General features: G+C 36.8%; 1 protein-coding gene across 4 annotated transcripts in view; it reads left to right on the top strand.

Moving 5' to 3' along the window:
• Positions 1-17,636, top strand: part of grid2 (glutamate receptor, ionotropic, delta 2) — a 608,583-nt gene that overhangs the window by 368,809 nt on the left and 222,138 nt on the right. For all 4 annotated transcript variants that reach the window (XR_015935866.1, XM_088628644.1, XM_088628643.1 and 1 more), the window contains exons 5-6: positions 3,357-3,410; positions 12,539-12,712. Coding sequence is in view for 3 of the 4 variants with exons in the window: in XM_088628644.1 (XP_088484770.1) it covers positions 3,357-3,410; positions 12,539-12,712 (228 nt within the window). In the remaining variant the exon portion in view is untranslated. The remainder of the gene's footprint in view (positions 1-3,356; positions 3,411-12,538; positions 12,713-17,636) is intronic.

Raw genomic sequence — 17,636 nt, 5'->3', positions numbered from 1 at the left:
TCAAAACATAAATGAAAGATCCACTATATTAGGAATTTAAATTGCGCAGAAACATTTTCGGTGAATGTGTAGAAAAAAAGCTTTAAAATCCAAAAATATTTGAGCAACAGAAATTGTGTATATAAGCACTTAAATATGCATGACCAACTGCAGGTTCTGCACAGGTTCAGTATGTGTTCTAGAACTAGAAGTTCCAGAAGAACTAGAAGCCCAAAGTTTCACCACATAAGAGTTTACAGTAGTTTTTAAATTCTGGTTCGGAATCCTCCTCTGCTGGTTTTTGTTTCACCCTTAATCACCAGTGCTAGTTTAGACTTTTTCTGCACTCAATCCTTGGTAACAAAAATACTATGAAGTACATTATTTGCAACAAGTTCAGCAAAGAAAACTTTAAGCAGTTTCGGTTTGTTAATTTGTTCCCTTATATTGAATAAACAGACTTTTAACTAGTAATGAACAGATGGTGGGAATAACACACTACTAGACAACTGCAATAGTGAGTTTTTGGTTATATTTCAGATCACACACCTGAATAAGGGCAGTGATGAAACTCGTTAACACAGGGTTCATACCAATTACATATCTTATTCAGTTTTTTTATATATGAAAACAAATTAAAAAAGGTCTAAAACATAAACTTGATAAAGGAATTAACCTGTGATTAAGAACTGGGCTATAGTCGAAGTCAGAAGACACAGGGATTACAGTACTTACGGTAGGACCAGGACTGAGAACCACAATACTGGGGTATTATTGAAACCAAAGTCTGAGTTCAGAAAGAAGACAAGTAAGTACAGTAGATCAATAACTGGCTGTTATTCTTCAGCCACTGTTTAGCAGTGCTGCAGCAAGATGACAGTTCGAGACCCAAGCCAAGACTTTGGGGATCTTTGGCAGATGAGGGCTGCAGTTTGCAGAATGTGAACTGTTTGTAGAGGAGAAGGCAGAGAGACCAGTGAGAGAGGAGTTGTCTGGAAAGAAGACAGTATGGTTTCTGAGTAGAGGTTCACCGGTAATAAATAGACAGCGGAATAGGAGATTCTGCAGCAGGGCCAGCAGAGGACTGGAATACTGGACCTCCAGGGGAAGGCGAGTCTCTGTTGGATCAGTGCTGTTAGAAGTTTTAGAGAAAAAAGGCATCATTATTAAGAGGTGTGTAAGCAGTAGCCTAAACACAGTAAGCTCTAGTGTCAGAGCACTGGTCTAGTGGAGAGTCCTGGCTTAAATAGTCCACTTAACAGGTGATTGACTGGTGGATTGATTGTGTGGTTGATAAATAATTGGCCTAATTGAGAGGCGTACTGAGCTGGTAAGGTTGAATCCCCGTGCGAATGTGCCAAACATGACACTGGCAGAAATTTGCTTTTGTGATTAAGGGCCCAGTTGGAACAGAAAACAGCAGACATTGAGGCACTGCAGGGCCAGAACTTAAAAACCACAGAAATGTGGATTCTGAAATGTATAACAAATAATGGTGTTAAACTTTGACAATGTTACATTGTTTGAGAAACAGTTTTTGAGATTTCCCAGAATTATGGTCCTAACCAAACATAAGCATGAACCCTAATTACAACTTGAGAATTTAAATAGTATCAAAACTGTATCAGTCAGTATCATGACTCCATACAAGAAAGGAAAGGTACTTTCTGTCTTCTGGGAGAAACACAATGGTAAACTATAAACTGTAAACTGTAAACTATAGTCTGTGCTTGTGTGTTCTCTCACATATAAGTTGCTTCTATCCCAGTTTTACTGACAGTATCAGTGTCATATTTCATTTCCATGGCAACAATATCCTTTGCATTCAGTTGAGACGTGTTATTTACATATCAAAAGAACCTAACCACTTAAAACTGTGGTTGTTCATTTTAACTTTGGTTATGTACAAATATGGAAACTCATCAAATGTTTGGTGTGCACTTGGCATCTCCACAGACCTGTCTTGTCAGGTGTGAGATAAAGCATGTTTGCTGAATCACATGGGGGTGTACAGTAGCCACAATAGAGCTTCATTCTTTTGATTCCTTTTGCTAAAAGCCAACATTTTCAAGGCTTTCCTTCACTCTAACTAGATTGATTGTGTTATAGCTACTGCAGAAAACTCAGCGACATATTCTTTTTTTCTGCAGCATGAAATAGCTCTTCCAAAATGTCAAAATAAAAAACCCATCACTGTTCAAATTCTGGAAAGTTTATTTCTATTCTAAAAATAAGATGTGTCTTGACCATCTGGTCTACCGATTGATAGTGTTAGTGGCATGATGGCTGATTTCATGGCACTGAACTGCCGACAACACATCACTGTGGTAGATTTTCTCCACTGAGCGGCTCGTTCTCTACTTGGCTACTGTGCACAAAACTTTCTGGCTCCGCAGATAACTGGTTGATGCCAGAAGATATTCCACTCACAGCTTTAAAGACTTTATTTTACAAAACTCTTTCAGAAGATGGCAAATTGCCTGCCTGTATCAGCCAGACAAAAATAATTTAAAAGGGCTATACAGTATAATAATTATAATAACTGCTTACACTTATATAGCACTTTTCTGGACACTCCACTCAAAGTGCTTTACAGGTAATGGGGACTCCCCTCCACCACCACCAATGTGCAGCCCCACCTGGATGATGCGACGGCAGCCGTAGTGCGCCAGAACGCTCACCACACATCAGCTATTAGTGGGGAGGAGAGCAGAGTAATGAAGCCAATTTATAGAGGAGGATTATTAGGAGGCCATGATTGGTAAGGTCCAATGGGAAATTTGGCCAGGAGGCCGGGGCTACACCCCTACTCTTTTCGAGAAACGCCCTCGGATTTTTAATGACCACAGAGAGTCAGTACCTCAGTTTTCCGTCTCATTTGAATGACGGCGCCTGTTTACGGTATAGTGTCCCTGTCACTATACTGGGGCATTAGGACCCACATGGACCGCAGGGTGAGCACCCCCTCCTGGCCCCACTAACACCTCTTCCAGCAGCAACCTTAGTTTTTCCCAGGGATCTCCCATTCAGGTACTGACCAGGCTCACACCTGCATTAGTTTCAGTGGGTTGCCAGTTGTGAGTTGCAGGGTGATATGGCTGCTGGCTTTACTATATACAATATTATGTACAGTATTAGTTATGCATTATTGAATTACTACAATGTAACTAAAATTGATTTGTGTGGAGTTGACATTTGGTAATATACAGTACTGTCAAAAAGTGCCAAGATTTCCATAAGAACATATTACTCTCAATAAAGATTTTCAACTCCCAGATTTCATTAAAAGATATTTCAGAATGTGCTACATGTACAGTACATGTTCACAAATATCACTCAGGTGTAGTTATGATTATTTTATTCTTTTTCCTCTACAGGTTGTTGAAACCAACCTTGTTGCCTTTGATTGCCACTGGATCATCATCAATGAGGTAAGCATCTCCAAATGAGAAAAGGCAAAGCTGCTTTGGAGGCTGGAATTCCTGCTTTTTATCTCTGCAGTGGAGGGACGGAAAGAGGAAGACACTGCCACTTGAACTGGTGTCAGATGGTCTGCCTTTCTTATCTCCTGCTAGGCTGATACCACTGTTGTGACTTCTAACCACAGAATTCTATTGGTGTTACACCAACAGAGAAAAGCTTTCAACAGAAAAAAACTTCTGAACTGACATACAGTAAGCACTAACTTGCTGAGTCTAAAAATTCAGATTGATTCCTGGCATTTGTGCAATGTGAAATTCACCTCTGAGGTGGAAGAGAGAATCCCTATCTAGGGATTATTTCTTGAGTTCTTCAGATGTTAAAGAGTCAAATCTGAGTAAAAACAGTAAACACTCATTTAACACTGCAAGATTGTTAAACTGAGGCATTTATATCTGAATTGCTGTGCAATGACTAGCTGTAGCTGGCCCATATTATCTTACAGTACCTATACACTGTTCTGTATTTAGCTTAAAAAGAAACTTTTCACTGTGTTATATATTTCACTCTTGGTTTGTCGGATAGCAGTATATTCTGTCTTGGTAAACATACCTATTATAGTCATTCATTTGAGTGGTACACCACCTACATAATCTTGGACTGTGGCAGCCTTTTAAAGTACTGTACTTTTGATTCTTTGACATTATATTTCTGTAGGAGGAAGCAAGCTACCTATCTCTTTTCATATTCAGATATAACTAACAAATAAAAGCTAATAAAAATTATGTTTGTATTCATATAAATTGGTTTCAAAAGACTGTTCCATTGGATACTCAACACTGTGTAATTTTTAATATATTACTTTTAAGACATTCAAATGTAAATGTACACACTGAAACTTTCCATTATATTCAGTAGTAGGTATAAAATTGAATCAATATTTTTCTGTTCATACACTTCATGCCATCTCATAGCTATCATTTCTAGATCTTGCTCTCACTGCCTTCATCCTTTTATAACTAATTTTCTACATTTCATAATTAAACCCCTACTCACTTGGAATTACCAGCTAATAATTAACACAGCTCACTGCAATGACCCTCATATCAGCGTTTCCTGGACAAGCACCTTGCATGTTTTCCCTTGAATCCCACTGTGTTACAGTTGCCTGCTGTTTTTCACACTTCAAGACCCTCATTAGGATCTAGGTTTGAGCATGGCACTGGTTCCTAGGCCTCATCTTGAAGGAACCATGTGTCTTCTGGTTTTGATCCTATCTGAGCTATCACCCATGTCATATTACACTCTGCTTGATACTATTGAAAAGATATACAGTAAATATGTCCGTTTGCTGTTTCAAGAAACAGGATGGGGAACCATAGGATTAGAGGACTGATGTGGCTCACAGTCATGTTACACTCTGTTTGAAACTGTTGAAAACTACTGAAAAGATATACAGTAAATATGTCCGTTTGCTGTTTCAAGAAACAGGTTGGGGAACCATAGGATTAGAGGACTGATGTGGCTCACAGTTGCTTGACAGATTACAGGACTTATTCCTGTACAACAAGCTAAGACTATCAAACTCACCCAGTCTTGGCAGTACTCGGCCAGCTGTGCCCCGCTGCTGGGATATGCCTGTCACAGATGGCTTAGTGCCCCAGCCCAGTCTCTAAGCAGCAGTGTCTGAAATTTAGGGATCAACTTCTGTTCCAAGTATGTGACTTTACTGATTTTAGCCAGGTGGGAACCCGGTGGTAGCCTGGTATATAATTTATACTTCTATAAAAGGCTTACATGTTTTGACGTCAATGTGTAATGTCATTGCCACAGCTCGTTATACAGCTATATCACACAATTTTCTAATAAAAGGGAACCTTGAATTATGCTCTTTTCTCAGACTGATATGAGAACACGGTTGTTCTTTTTTCACTATAGCCTAGCCTACAATGCAGAGGTGTTCCTGTTGAATTTATGGCCCACTCTTGTTGTGAGCTTTGCATTTTAATTTTTGGAAACTGAATTGCATTCCCACGGGATCTGGAACTCATGAAAACACTTGATTAAATACTGTGTTTTAGTAATGGCTCGGATAAAATTTGAGGTGCTGGTTATGTAAACAGGACATGAACATGGAATTGGGGAGTTCAACACAATAGTGTTCAGTTACATGGAGCTGATAGTTGCTGTAATAAATGTCCATAAACATCCATTGAATAGGGTGATCTCCAATGTGGCCTGCTCCCTTATGAATAATTCCTTAATTTAAAATTAAATTCTGAAACGTTGTTTCTGTTGCCTCTTATGTGAACTTATGTCACTCACACACATACAGCACAGGAGCAGATGGTAACCCCAACTTTCTTAGCCAAATTTTCTGTTGCCACTTGTTTATTAACCAATGAACAGAGCAGGCCACATTTGCATTAATAGAGCTTTAGATGTGTACATGTACATAATGTTATGTTAATTTCAGTTCATTAAGTAGCTTTGTTCCTTAAATTTCTTTTTCAGGATACTGAAAAATTTTATATTTACTGTAGCAAGCTGCTGTATCTACATGTAAAGGACCTGCGCACATGGAGGACATGCAGGGCTGTAGGGTGGCTGTTTCCAGTACTATTTTTCACTTGGCAGATGAAAGAGAAGAGGAATCTCCTCTAACACAAGAAAGCCTCTTGTATTGGCTGACAGCATCCTTTCACATTGACAAAGCCCAAAACCAATATTTGTTTTCTATTTCTACAAGAAAAAGTGGAACAATTTTTGAAACATTGGAACAGTGGCACAATAACAAACCACAGTTTTAGAATTACAATGGCACAGCTTCTGGGAAACCATGTCAAGATGTTGCCATGGCAGATGTTTGTCCTAACCTGAGCCCAACAGAATCTGTGGGAACAGCTCATCAATGCCATCAACAGGAGATAACTTCAACTGGATAGTTTTTGGCAGCTGGTTGTCCAGAGGCAGATCAGGTCTGAATATCAACAATCAGATAATTCTCAGGCAGATCCCACCCATCTTTGTACAGCTTTAGTTTTAATACTGCACCACATTTCATATCATAATTCTTTGTTCTCTATTTTTGTTAATGTTTTCTTTGGCTTTGTGTCATATTTATGTTATATACATGTTGGGTTAAATCCATTAGAACTCACTGTTGTATTTCTTTTGCATGTCAGCATTATTAGTCCTAAGACTTTCAACTGTTCTTTTTTCCCTTTTATTTTATTTTACATTTTATTATTTCAAATGTTTCCATTTTATATATATTTTGGATGAATGTAAAATAGCATGGTGTTTCAGAAAATTCACTACAATCTAGAACTGCTTTTATCAAGTAAAATAAAAAATACAGAATTAACCATTTTCCATAATGTGTTGAAAAGGATAATCCTGATTCCCCAGGAAGTTGTTCTGTAACCAAACAAATTTGTTCTCAAATTTGTTTCTGTTAAATTAAAAATAATTGTATTTTCTAGGGCATACAGTATATACAGTACGTACAGTACTGTAAATATTTATCTAAAACACACTTTTGGGTGTGTTTATACACAATTATATTATACACAATTATACACAATTATACACAATTGGGTGTATAATAATGTATTTGTAATTAGAATTTTTATAATGTATATATTATAATTTATACTCTGTACCCATCTTACATCTGGTAAGCCTACAATGTACAGCATTTTATTTTTAGGAAGACAAAGAAGGGTGTGTGATTCTGTTTTGGCATGTTGACTTCATATACAGTATATATATATTTTAGAATTGTTCTTGCTTTCTCAACAAGAAGGCACACACAGTGTAAACTATTCAATGCAGAACGTTCTTTAGCCAAAGTGAAAAGGTCTCCAAAATATAGACAGGTCATTTCTGACCAACATTATATCAGTATTTGCTGCTGAGAGGTTACAATGTGGTTAAAGGCAAACAAGATGACTATAGTCAATTGTGCAAGACAGTGAAAGCATCATTAGTCACTTATTAAATATAAATAGAGCTGGGTGTAGTCATTCCATACAACAGATGGCCAGGGATGCAGATTTTTAATTAATTAGGATATTCTGAAAATTAATAGCATAAAAGGTCAATTTGGGCTGATAAGTGCTATTTAATACATTTATGGAGTACAAGTGGTATTTGCCAAGCTTGTTACCTCTTAGTCATTTAAAAAGGAAAAAGGCAACACACTGTTCCTTCTTCAGTTTCTCTGAAATTGAATTCATTTAATAATAAAAAGGTTACACTTAGCTTTTAAAATGTCATTGTCTCTGAATTTAAATTGTAAATTTAATTTTAAAATTTTAAAATTAAAAGGAGTGTGTACAAACATTATCTGTGATATGAATTATGTTATTCTAATATTTTATTAATGACATTTATTGATGCATAATATTGATAGAGCAGACTGCCAATTTTAGTTGTCATTTTAATCACCATTAATACTGTGTGATTAATGATTTCCTCATATTCCTGGAGATAATTGGTATTCCTTGTAGAACCCCAAATACTGTTTTAATTTTACAGAATTTAATCAGAATAATTACATGATTGTTGTACATAATAAGTGGGATGAATACTTGAAAATTAAAATATAAAACTAAACATATAAGCAAAAAAATGTGTATGCAAATTACAAGGATTGTGGTAAATCTGTAGTCCAAAAATTTGTCATAATTATTGTGTTACACATTACCATTTTAATGTTATAGTGGAAAGTATTCTTTTTTCTTGACTTTTCTTGCCTTTTCTGGGGATCTTCTGGACAATTTACACAAGGAAGTGCTGTTGTGTGTGAATCAGACAAGGAAGATATTACAGGAAAACTAAAGGAATAGGAAGCATGTCCTGCAGAGAATTTGCTGTTAAAATACAGGAATTAGTTTTAAAACTGAGAACAAGAGACAACAGTTAAACACAGAGCTGTGGGAGTGAAGAACAAGGTGCTATCAAGAAATGACTCGATAGACTTCTCAGATCAATTACTCAATAAAACCAAACAAGTTATATGGGCATAGTGGCATGTTCATTAAGTAACAAGTTTTCTGAAGATTTTTTTAATCTAATTCCCTTATGACACAAGACCCTTGTAAGGAAGGTCTGAGACCTTCAGACCAGAGAAATGAACTGTGACCATAGCAGCAGAAAATCAAATTGTTTCACTCAGTCATCTACACACATACTGTACATGATTTAATAGATAGTGTACAGTATATTATTTAGCCCCAGTAAAATGCCTGGGAAAAGCAGGAGGGCAAACGTATTTGTTTTCTTTATTCGTGGAACAGAAACAGTGCACAAACCATCTCAAACAATATGAAATCACAACACTTGCACTTGGGGTCCCATAGAAGAATTCTTCATGAGGTGCAATATACTGTATAAAAAGCATTGAGAGTGTCAGTAACCTGATGGAATAAAGTAGATGGGTGGTCTGAACATGGTACAGTATATTACCTTGTGGAAATGGACTTCATTCAGTTTGTATTTGGTCCCAATTATACAGCGTGGACCACCTTACCTCATTTGTTGACCCAGAGTATAGAGGGGTTCTGGTGCTTCTCTCCCCTTATAAAAGAAGAAACAAAATATATTTAGCATGCACAAAATGTGTGTGCCCTGTAGTTAAAAGAATGCATGTGCTTCTCACATTTATGATTAGTTCAAATGGGAAGTGGAAGACTTTAGCCGTACAATATTCATCAATATTTTGAAACAACTGCCTGAGGATGTTTATGCAGTCAGCTAATGTTACCAGTTTATTTTTTCATAAATGCATTGCAAATTGAGCGAAAGACTAATGAAGAGATTAGCACTGTAATTGTGGTACAGTAGTAAAATGAAAGAAGATTTTTTTATGAAAGAAGGGGAATCATGGTAATAGAAAATTAGGTCATTATGGATCATCAGGTATTTTATACAGAGAATACAGATAAATATGACCAAATGTGCTTTAAGAGTGCTTTAAGCATCTACAGTACTGTAGATGTGATGTTATCAAGACAGAATTTACAGCAAAACTGCAATTTGAAGGAAGCATTTTTGTGTCAAATACTGAAACCACAGCTGCTAGAGCTGTATTTTCTTGGTCCCAAAAGAAAACAATCGTAGAGGTCGGCAATCACTTGAAATGTCATAGAAAATGTTGTCATTCATTTTGCTGTTATTTAATTCAAGACTCAGAATTGATACAATAACCTGACCCTTCAAGCCTTCTTCCAGACAGTTATTCTTTAGCAGCCTCAGACCCTGAGACTATTCAGAACTCTGTGACAGAAAAGTTTGAAAGAAAATGTTCTTCTTTTGCTCATCTCCAGTTTTGTTGATGTGCTTTTGAAATATGTCATTTCTGCACTTTGTTCTAAAATAATAGTAAAATGTACTTTTTTAATATTCTTATTAAAAAGCAAAATTGAGAATTTCATTTCTATCACTGTTATGCTCTATCTTCTCACCTAGAAGTTATGTATACTTTATTCACTCTTCACATTAACTAGATTTTGTTTCTGATTAACTTCAACTGCTATGATCTGTCCTGGAATGTCTGCATTATTAAGTCACCTACAGTAGTTGGTTACAATTTCTGAAAAAGGTAAAACAAATGTTGGCAAGAGTCTCATTTTAAACAACAAGATGTGTGCACATTTGTTAAAAATATCATAATCAGATTATCAAACAACCTCTCTTTCCTGGATGGAAAATGGATAAATCACACTCCATTGATTGCATTCTGCCTGACTTGCATTTCATTGTATGGCATTAAAAGTTAATACTCTCGTCATCTTCTTTTACTGAATAAAGACTCACGCCCCATGCTTTGTGACAAGCTGTGTGCTACGGTTCTATCATGCCAGGTTGGTCTATGTGACCTTATTAGTTCATCATAATATTAAAATGTGTTTTGCACCTATGTCTGCAGTCTCCTCTACATTATACTGTACATGTGGCCAAGGGCACTGCTTTACTCTGCGTCGTTCTTTCCTTGGACACCTAGAAAATGTTTGACCTAGTGTAACGAACGAGTTCTTTCAGGGCCCTATGCAGACGACACTATCCGGGGTGGAGTGCGAAAACACGGGGCAAAAAGGCATGCAGGAGTCATGAATGAATATGGGGGGTGTGTCCAAAGTGCGCGGGTGACCAGGGGGGTGAATCCGGGGCAAACAATCCAAAAGTAATCCAAATGGGGAATCCAAAACAGGCAAAGTCCAAAGCTGGGCGGTCCATCTGAGAACAGACAGGATAAAAAACAGGAACCAGTGGGGAACAGGAACAGAAAATAAAACCATAACGGAGCCAGGCGCATCCAGGTCCTGGGCTCGCACGATACGGGAATCAATGCAGAGCCTAAACCTGGACCCAGCGGACGGCTCTTTGGCAGCCCAGACTCCATCTGTTTTTTTTCCCTTTTTTTTCTCAGGGCTTTGGAGCCGCCCTGAAAAGGAGGGGCGTACTGTCACGATTGTAGTCCCTCCCCCTTAAGGGCACTCTGACCCTTTCACTTCAGACTTGATTTTGTGCACCTCCCCCCTGTTTCAGCCTGTTCCCAGTCCACCTTAAAAGCAAGACACCTACTCAGTGCGGGGCTCTGAATTGATTCCCATATCATGCAAGCCCGGGACCTGGATGTGCCTGGCTCCGTTATGGTTTTAAGTTTCTGTTCCTGTTCCCGTTCCCCCTGCCGTTTCCAACCCGGTTCCTGTTTTTTAACCGTCAGTCTAGGATGGACCGCCCGGCTTTGGACCTTTAGCCTTCATCCTGGATTTTGCATTGGACTCTGGTTTAGATTGTTTGTCCCGGACTCACCCCCCTGTACACCTGTGTACTTTGAACACGCCCCCTGTTTTCATTCCCGTATCCTGCATGACCTTTTTCCCCCGTGTTTTCTTCACTTTTCCCTGGATTGTGTCATCCACATAGGGTCTTGTAAGAACTCATTCGTTACACCTACAGTAGTTCACCAGTTTTAGGTTTTAGGTTTTAATCATAAGGTTTCACAAATATGATTAAACTTTCATACTATACATCTGCATTTCAGCAATGTTGTGAACAAAGAACAGGTGTCCTGCTTGCTGTTTGTAGAATCTGAATCTCAATTTATTTTATTATCCACATACAGTGGAAATTTTACTTTGGCTTCACTTAGACAACAATAAAAACATTGTATAAACAGAGCACATACTGTAAACATTCAATGGACTTTACAGGCAGTGTAATATACAGTAAATAACAATACCATATACAGTATTGTATACCATGCATACCATACTGTACAAATAGATTAGATTCAGTATACTGTATATATGCTCTGAAGGGGCTCAAACATAAGAGTTTAAAAGAGTAATGGTACTCGGAATGAATGCCTATTTAAAACTGTTTTCTGTAACCTTTGGTACTCTAAAATGTTCTGATGTTAGTTTTCCAAAGTGGGAATGTAGTGTGTGTGGCACAATCTACTTATAACACTGATTTTCTGTAAACACTCCTAGTATACAGTAGATGTGGTTCAGCTGGTTCTTTTTCTGATCAATATTTTTTATGCCAATGTTTATAATCCTTGATTGTTTAGCTTTACCCCTTACACCAAGATTCCCATACCAAGTGGAGATGTTTAAAGAAACTACACTCTCTACCAGACTTGTGTAGGGACACTTGTCAGTTTGACATTTTGAGGCACTAGCTTTGGCTGTCCATCACTCTACTATTTCTACAGGAAATAAAATAGGTGTATCATACCTGCCTCGTGGTATTTTGTGATGATGTCAGTGTTCTATCAGTACGTAAAATTGTTTGCTGCACACCTGCCAAACTCTAAATCTCTGTAAAAGTAAAAATGTACAGTATCTGATGTGGATGAAGGACATTTCCTGGGATTTGTCAATGATGTGAAGTTTGGAAAGAAATCACCATTGTAAATTTGGGCAGCTGCCAACTTATGGTGTTGATCTGGGTTCAAATTTGTCTAGACTGTACCATACAGCTGAAAACCTTTCCTTTTATATTATAGTGTAATATAAAATATACAATTTTATAAAAAATAATATTATAGTGTATTCTGTTACTGAATATCCAGATAAAACATGATGATAAAAACTCCCAGGATAAAAACTTTTTGTTTTTTCAGGAAATTTCTGACTTTGACGTGCAGGAGCTTGTGATGAAATCCATTGGAAGGCTGACAATTATCCGACAAATGTTTCCTCTGCCACAGAACACAAGTCAGCGATGTAACCGTGGGAACCACCGAATAAACAACTCTTTATGTGATCCAAAGGACTCCAAAGCCCAGAACATGGAGGTATTGTGAAACACAGGAAATTATTCCTACAGCATTTGAGTGCAAAAAATAGCATAATGTGCAATAGCACTGGTTATGTTGTCTTTCACAATTTAAAGAGCAAAAAATAGCATTTGTTATGGAAATTTGTAGTATAGTTCTCTAATGGTCAATTAATATATATTTTAAATTTTATTATAAACAGAGCCAAGTTTTTTTAATTTTTCAAGGTACTGGAGCATTGGCATCTGGTTAGTCCTTTTCAGTTTAGACTGCAAAGAGGGGACAAAATGAACGTACATAATGAAAATAAAAATAGTTTTAATGTTGCACATGAGTATAAAAAGAAGTTGATTATTGCACTAACCATACAGCTTCAATGTGCAGGTACTTCAATGCTGTTTGCAAAATCCTAGTGGTTGGCGAAAGAGTTAAAGAGTATCTGGGTTCTCCGCTGTGGTGCCACTCGACAGCTACTTTAGTATCACACTTGGGCTGTTTTAAAGGAGACTATAACATACAATCCCAAGGAGAACAGTGCAGTGCAAGGAGTGAGTCAGATGTTCAGCACTCTGGGCTGTGCAGTTGTGCAGAACATTATAATTTCAGAAAGCAATGGAGCAAATCTTCAGTGTTTGGATGACCATAGCAAGCTGATCAGTGAAGCTTCTCTCAAGTGGAGCTTTAAGGTGGCTAAGCACCAAGAGCAATTTAAAGGATTAGTCCCAATTCAGACACTTTTGTATGCTTAACCAGAGTATTGTAAAGACGCTAGATAAGTAATGAGGGAAATGCTGGCAGTTCTCCACAGAAGGAGCAGAAAATCTGAATGATTTTAGCTATGGAGTGCTAAAAAATATTTCCATAGTCATGTGACATTCACTTGTATCCAGACTTATTTGTATATTCAACATTTCTAGTATGCATCAATTAAAATAGAAATAATCAGTATATTGACTATATTAATGATAAACCTTTCCAATTATATTTTTAAAATATATTTCTATCCTGTAGATTTGTCAGAACAAAGCTGAAAGTTTAATTGTGCATTTAATATGTTGTAGCTTCATGAAGCCTCAGAAAAAAGTATAGATGCTTCTGTAAGTCATCTTGATTGATAGCAAATAATGAGAACCATATCATCACAATTTTTTTAAATATCTAATGTGAAATATTATTGACTTCAGCAACTCTCCTGATGGCAGATAGAAAGAAAATCCTTACGATACAGTATGCCAGTTTTGACCGTAGTCAGTACTAGTGATGGTTGTTGCTCCACCAGCAAAAGGATGTTAGGAAGCTTAATTGAGAGTGCTAATTCAAGCCAAAGGCAACAATTGTGAACCTATAGTTTAAGCTACTAATTCTACTAAACAAATCTGAAGATTGGATAAAAGTATCACTCTTCCTAAAGTTGACGTGGGCCATGAGATTTAAAAAATGTCTACTATGGGATTGCTCACCCTAACCCTAGTTGAGGTTTAAATTGAGCAATTATGAAAAAAATATTTAAAAAAAAACAATTATGAAAATGTTCCTGAATCCAAATCCATGTAAACTAATCTAATTCAATAATATTTCTTCTATAGGCATGTATTTCCTAACCTGACAAATGCTGTTAAGACAGTACTTAAATAAGCAACAATTTCAAGGAAGGGTAGGGATAGGGTTAGAAGAACCATTAAATGTTGAAACCATTTTAATACCTGGTCCCGCTTCAAATGAGGCAATTGTGATAAATCACCAATTGGCAGGGGTTTACTTAACTTAAAAAGGAATCAGTTTTGAAATACACAACCTGAAAATACGCAATGTGATTGAAGCGTCCAAAACTACAGTATTAAAAAAAATGTGAAGAAGAAAGAAAAATATCAGTCTTCCTAAATTTCACATGGGCCCCAATGTACAAACATGAGGTTAAAAATTCTCTATGTTCTGTGGGATTGCAAACCCTAACCCTAGCTGGGGCTGAAATTGAGCATTTCTGCGAGCTGTCTCTGAAAGGCTTCCCTTCATCAGATGTGAAAATGTTTCTCAATGCACAAGATATGGGCCTAAAACTATCAAATACATTCATAAACACTCTTTTAAACTCATATTCTCAAATAATGTGTCTTTTATAGGAGTGTATTCACTCAGCTGAAAAATGCAGTGAAGACTACTTACATGAACACACATATCAGGGCAGAGTAGGTTTAGGGTTAGAAGAACCAATCAATTTTGAAACCATTTTTATATCTGCTACCACTTCAAATGAGCTAATTGAGAGAATTAATAAATTGGCAGGGTTTACTTAACGCTTGTAAATGAAGTCAGTTTTGAAATACATGACCTGAAAATACGAATTGTAATTGACGCGCCCAAAACTATCGGAAAAAAAATGTGAAGAAGAAAGAGAAATATCAGTCTTCCTAAATTCCACTTGAGCCCCAAAGTACAAACATGAGGTTTAAATTTGTCTATGTTCTGTGGGATTGCTAACCCTAACCCTCACTGGGGCTGAAATTGAGCATTTCTGCGAGCTTTCTCTGAAGGCTTCCAATTCTGTAGATGTGAAAATGTTTCTCAATGCACGAAATATGGGCCTAAAACTATCAAATCCATTAGCACTCTTTAAATTTATCTTCTTCAATGTTGTATTTTATTTAGGGAAATTTTCAGTCTGTTGACAAACACTGTTACAGTATGTACAGTATTGCAATTAGCATACACATCCAACCTGTGAAAATGCACATTGGATGATACAGCAGATTGCACCTCATTACAGCGTACTCCACCTCTCTTTTTTTAAATCTTCTCTTTGGTAACTGCACTATTTTGTTAAACTTCCAGGTGGCGAAGTGAATGCGCAATGTGGCGTTTTGAAGTATTTGGTTTATATTACATATTTCACACATACTATACTGTAGTGGCTTTAGAACCAAATGGCTTCATACTGTATATACTGTACAGTATGGCATAATATCACACTGCAGTTCATTGACTTGTACACTATTGTTTCAGTACTGTATATCTGTGGATATACCTGTGCTAGTTAAAAACTCCTGATTGGTAGAAAAAAGCCCTGTGCACGATTTTTCCTCATTGGAGTATATTGTCTAACAAATAAAACCTTTCCACAAATTAAGAAATAAGCAGGACTGCAGCAGTTCCGAGCCTCTCATTAATTTACAAATGCACTGAACTCTGTGTCACTGCGCCCTTTTGACTGGATATAACAAATTTCTCAGTCTATCCTGGGGATGGTGGTTGGGGCTGAAGTTATTGTCTCACTTCCCTAATTTAATGTCCAATATGTCCCTGGTACTGCTATGGGTTTAAGAGACTGTGAATGTAAAGTGAATATTTAACATACTGTGATTATATTTAATATATACTGTATACTTTGATACTGTATATATTATATTGTATACATATTAATTTCATTTAATTATGAAAGAATGATTTTAATTACAGAAACATGTTAGACATAGTTTACATATAATCTTCATATTTCAAAAAAACAGATTAAAGCCAGGAATTACTTAGTAACCAGAAAATGTAGGAAGTAGTTTTGCAGGGGTCATGGGGATTGGATTTCCTAGGCTAAAGCTGCATCATTGACTATTGAGAATGTGTATTGATGGAGAGTAAAAATAAAAGCCCCCACCCAGTTTTACTTCCGCCTATTGTGAGGAGATAATGCACTGGCACGAAACAATCCCTCCAGTGCTACATCATGAAAATAGGTACTATACACTACAACTGCAACTTTGTTGTTCTGAATGCTGTATACACATAAAAGGCTCAATTGTGATTTCTGTTTGAGGGTATCTTTAAATTCCCTTGCTATTCCCGACCATCCAGGAGATGGTTGGTCTACAGGATCATTCATTTTATTATATTATTATAAATATTAATATTTTAAATAATTTGATTTGTACAATTATCAGAAATGTGAGTATAGTTTGCATATTATTTTATTGTTAAAGAATAGCAAATGTATTTGCCTTTGTATTAACAGTACCAACAGATTTAAATTTTAAAACAAATGTGAGAGCTTTAAAATAAGAAGTTATTAACCTTGCTGTATTTCATGCCTGCATATGAGCTCAATATTTTTATTATACTGTCAGTGTGAAGATTCAGTGAGTACTGGTGTGCTATTTAACATAGTGAGATTACTCAGCCAGATAACTTTAGTAAATATGTTGACAAAAGTCTGGATTTAATGAGGCTAGATCAAATTATATCCAAATTGTATCCAGTTACATGAAGGCAGCCCGGTAACGTTTTTGAGAAAGAGGGGAAGTGGGCAGCATCCCCCACCGTTTAGTGCCCATAGAGTGTTAGTTTTAATATAACAGTATAGTGATCTTTGCTTTGCAAGTATGTTTTTTATTTGTAATTGCTATTCTTGTAAATTCACTTTGTATTGTTATTCAGCTTGTGTCTGTGTGTTACTTACATGTGGCTTTTACTGTACAGTATGTTGCTCCTCACTTTCACCTCTCTGTAACTATTGTGGGGATGTGACATATTTGGGTGCTAGTCGAGGATCTTTGTTCCATTTTGTGGATCCAGTATTTTTTCCTTGGTGCGAGTGTGCACTTGGGCTTCTTTTAGTTTTTAGTAGCCCTTTGTATTACAGGGGCTGTGTCAGGGTGATTGGTGTGTGTCCATCATGGCATTCAGCTTAGAGGATTTTGCTCTGCACCCGACTTTGGAGCAGTTTGAGAAATGTCGCAAGGTAGATATTTCATTGATAGTGAGTTTCTTTAGTCTCTCAGTTTACCTAAGGATATCAGAGAGTCAATTTCCTGAGATCCTTCACATCTAGACTCAAATCCTCTTTTTTGAAGGGCTTTTATTTGAAAAGACCAGAATTCTTGTGACTTTGGTGTGTTATTGCAAGGCATAGAGATTGTGTATGTGAAAATGCCACTACATACTGTGCATTTATAGA

Source organism: Lepisosteus platostomus, chromosome 4 (genome assembly GCF_059453375.1).
Source record: "Lepisosteus platostomus isolate fLepPlt1 chromosome 4, fLepPlt1.hap1, whole genome shotgun sequence".
NCBI classification, from domain to species: domain Eukaryota; kingdom Metazoa; phylum Chordata; class Actinopteri; order Semionotiformes; family Lepisosteidae; genus Lepisosteus; species Lepisosteus platostomus.
Note: the sequence above shows the minus strand (reverse complement) of the source record. Positions and strands in the feature narration are given on the sequence as shown.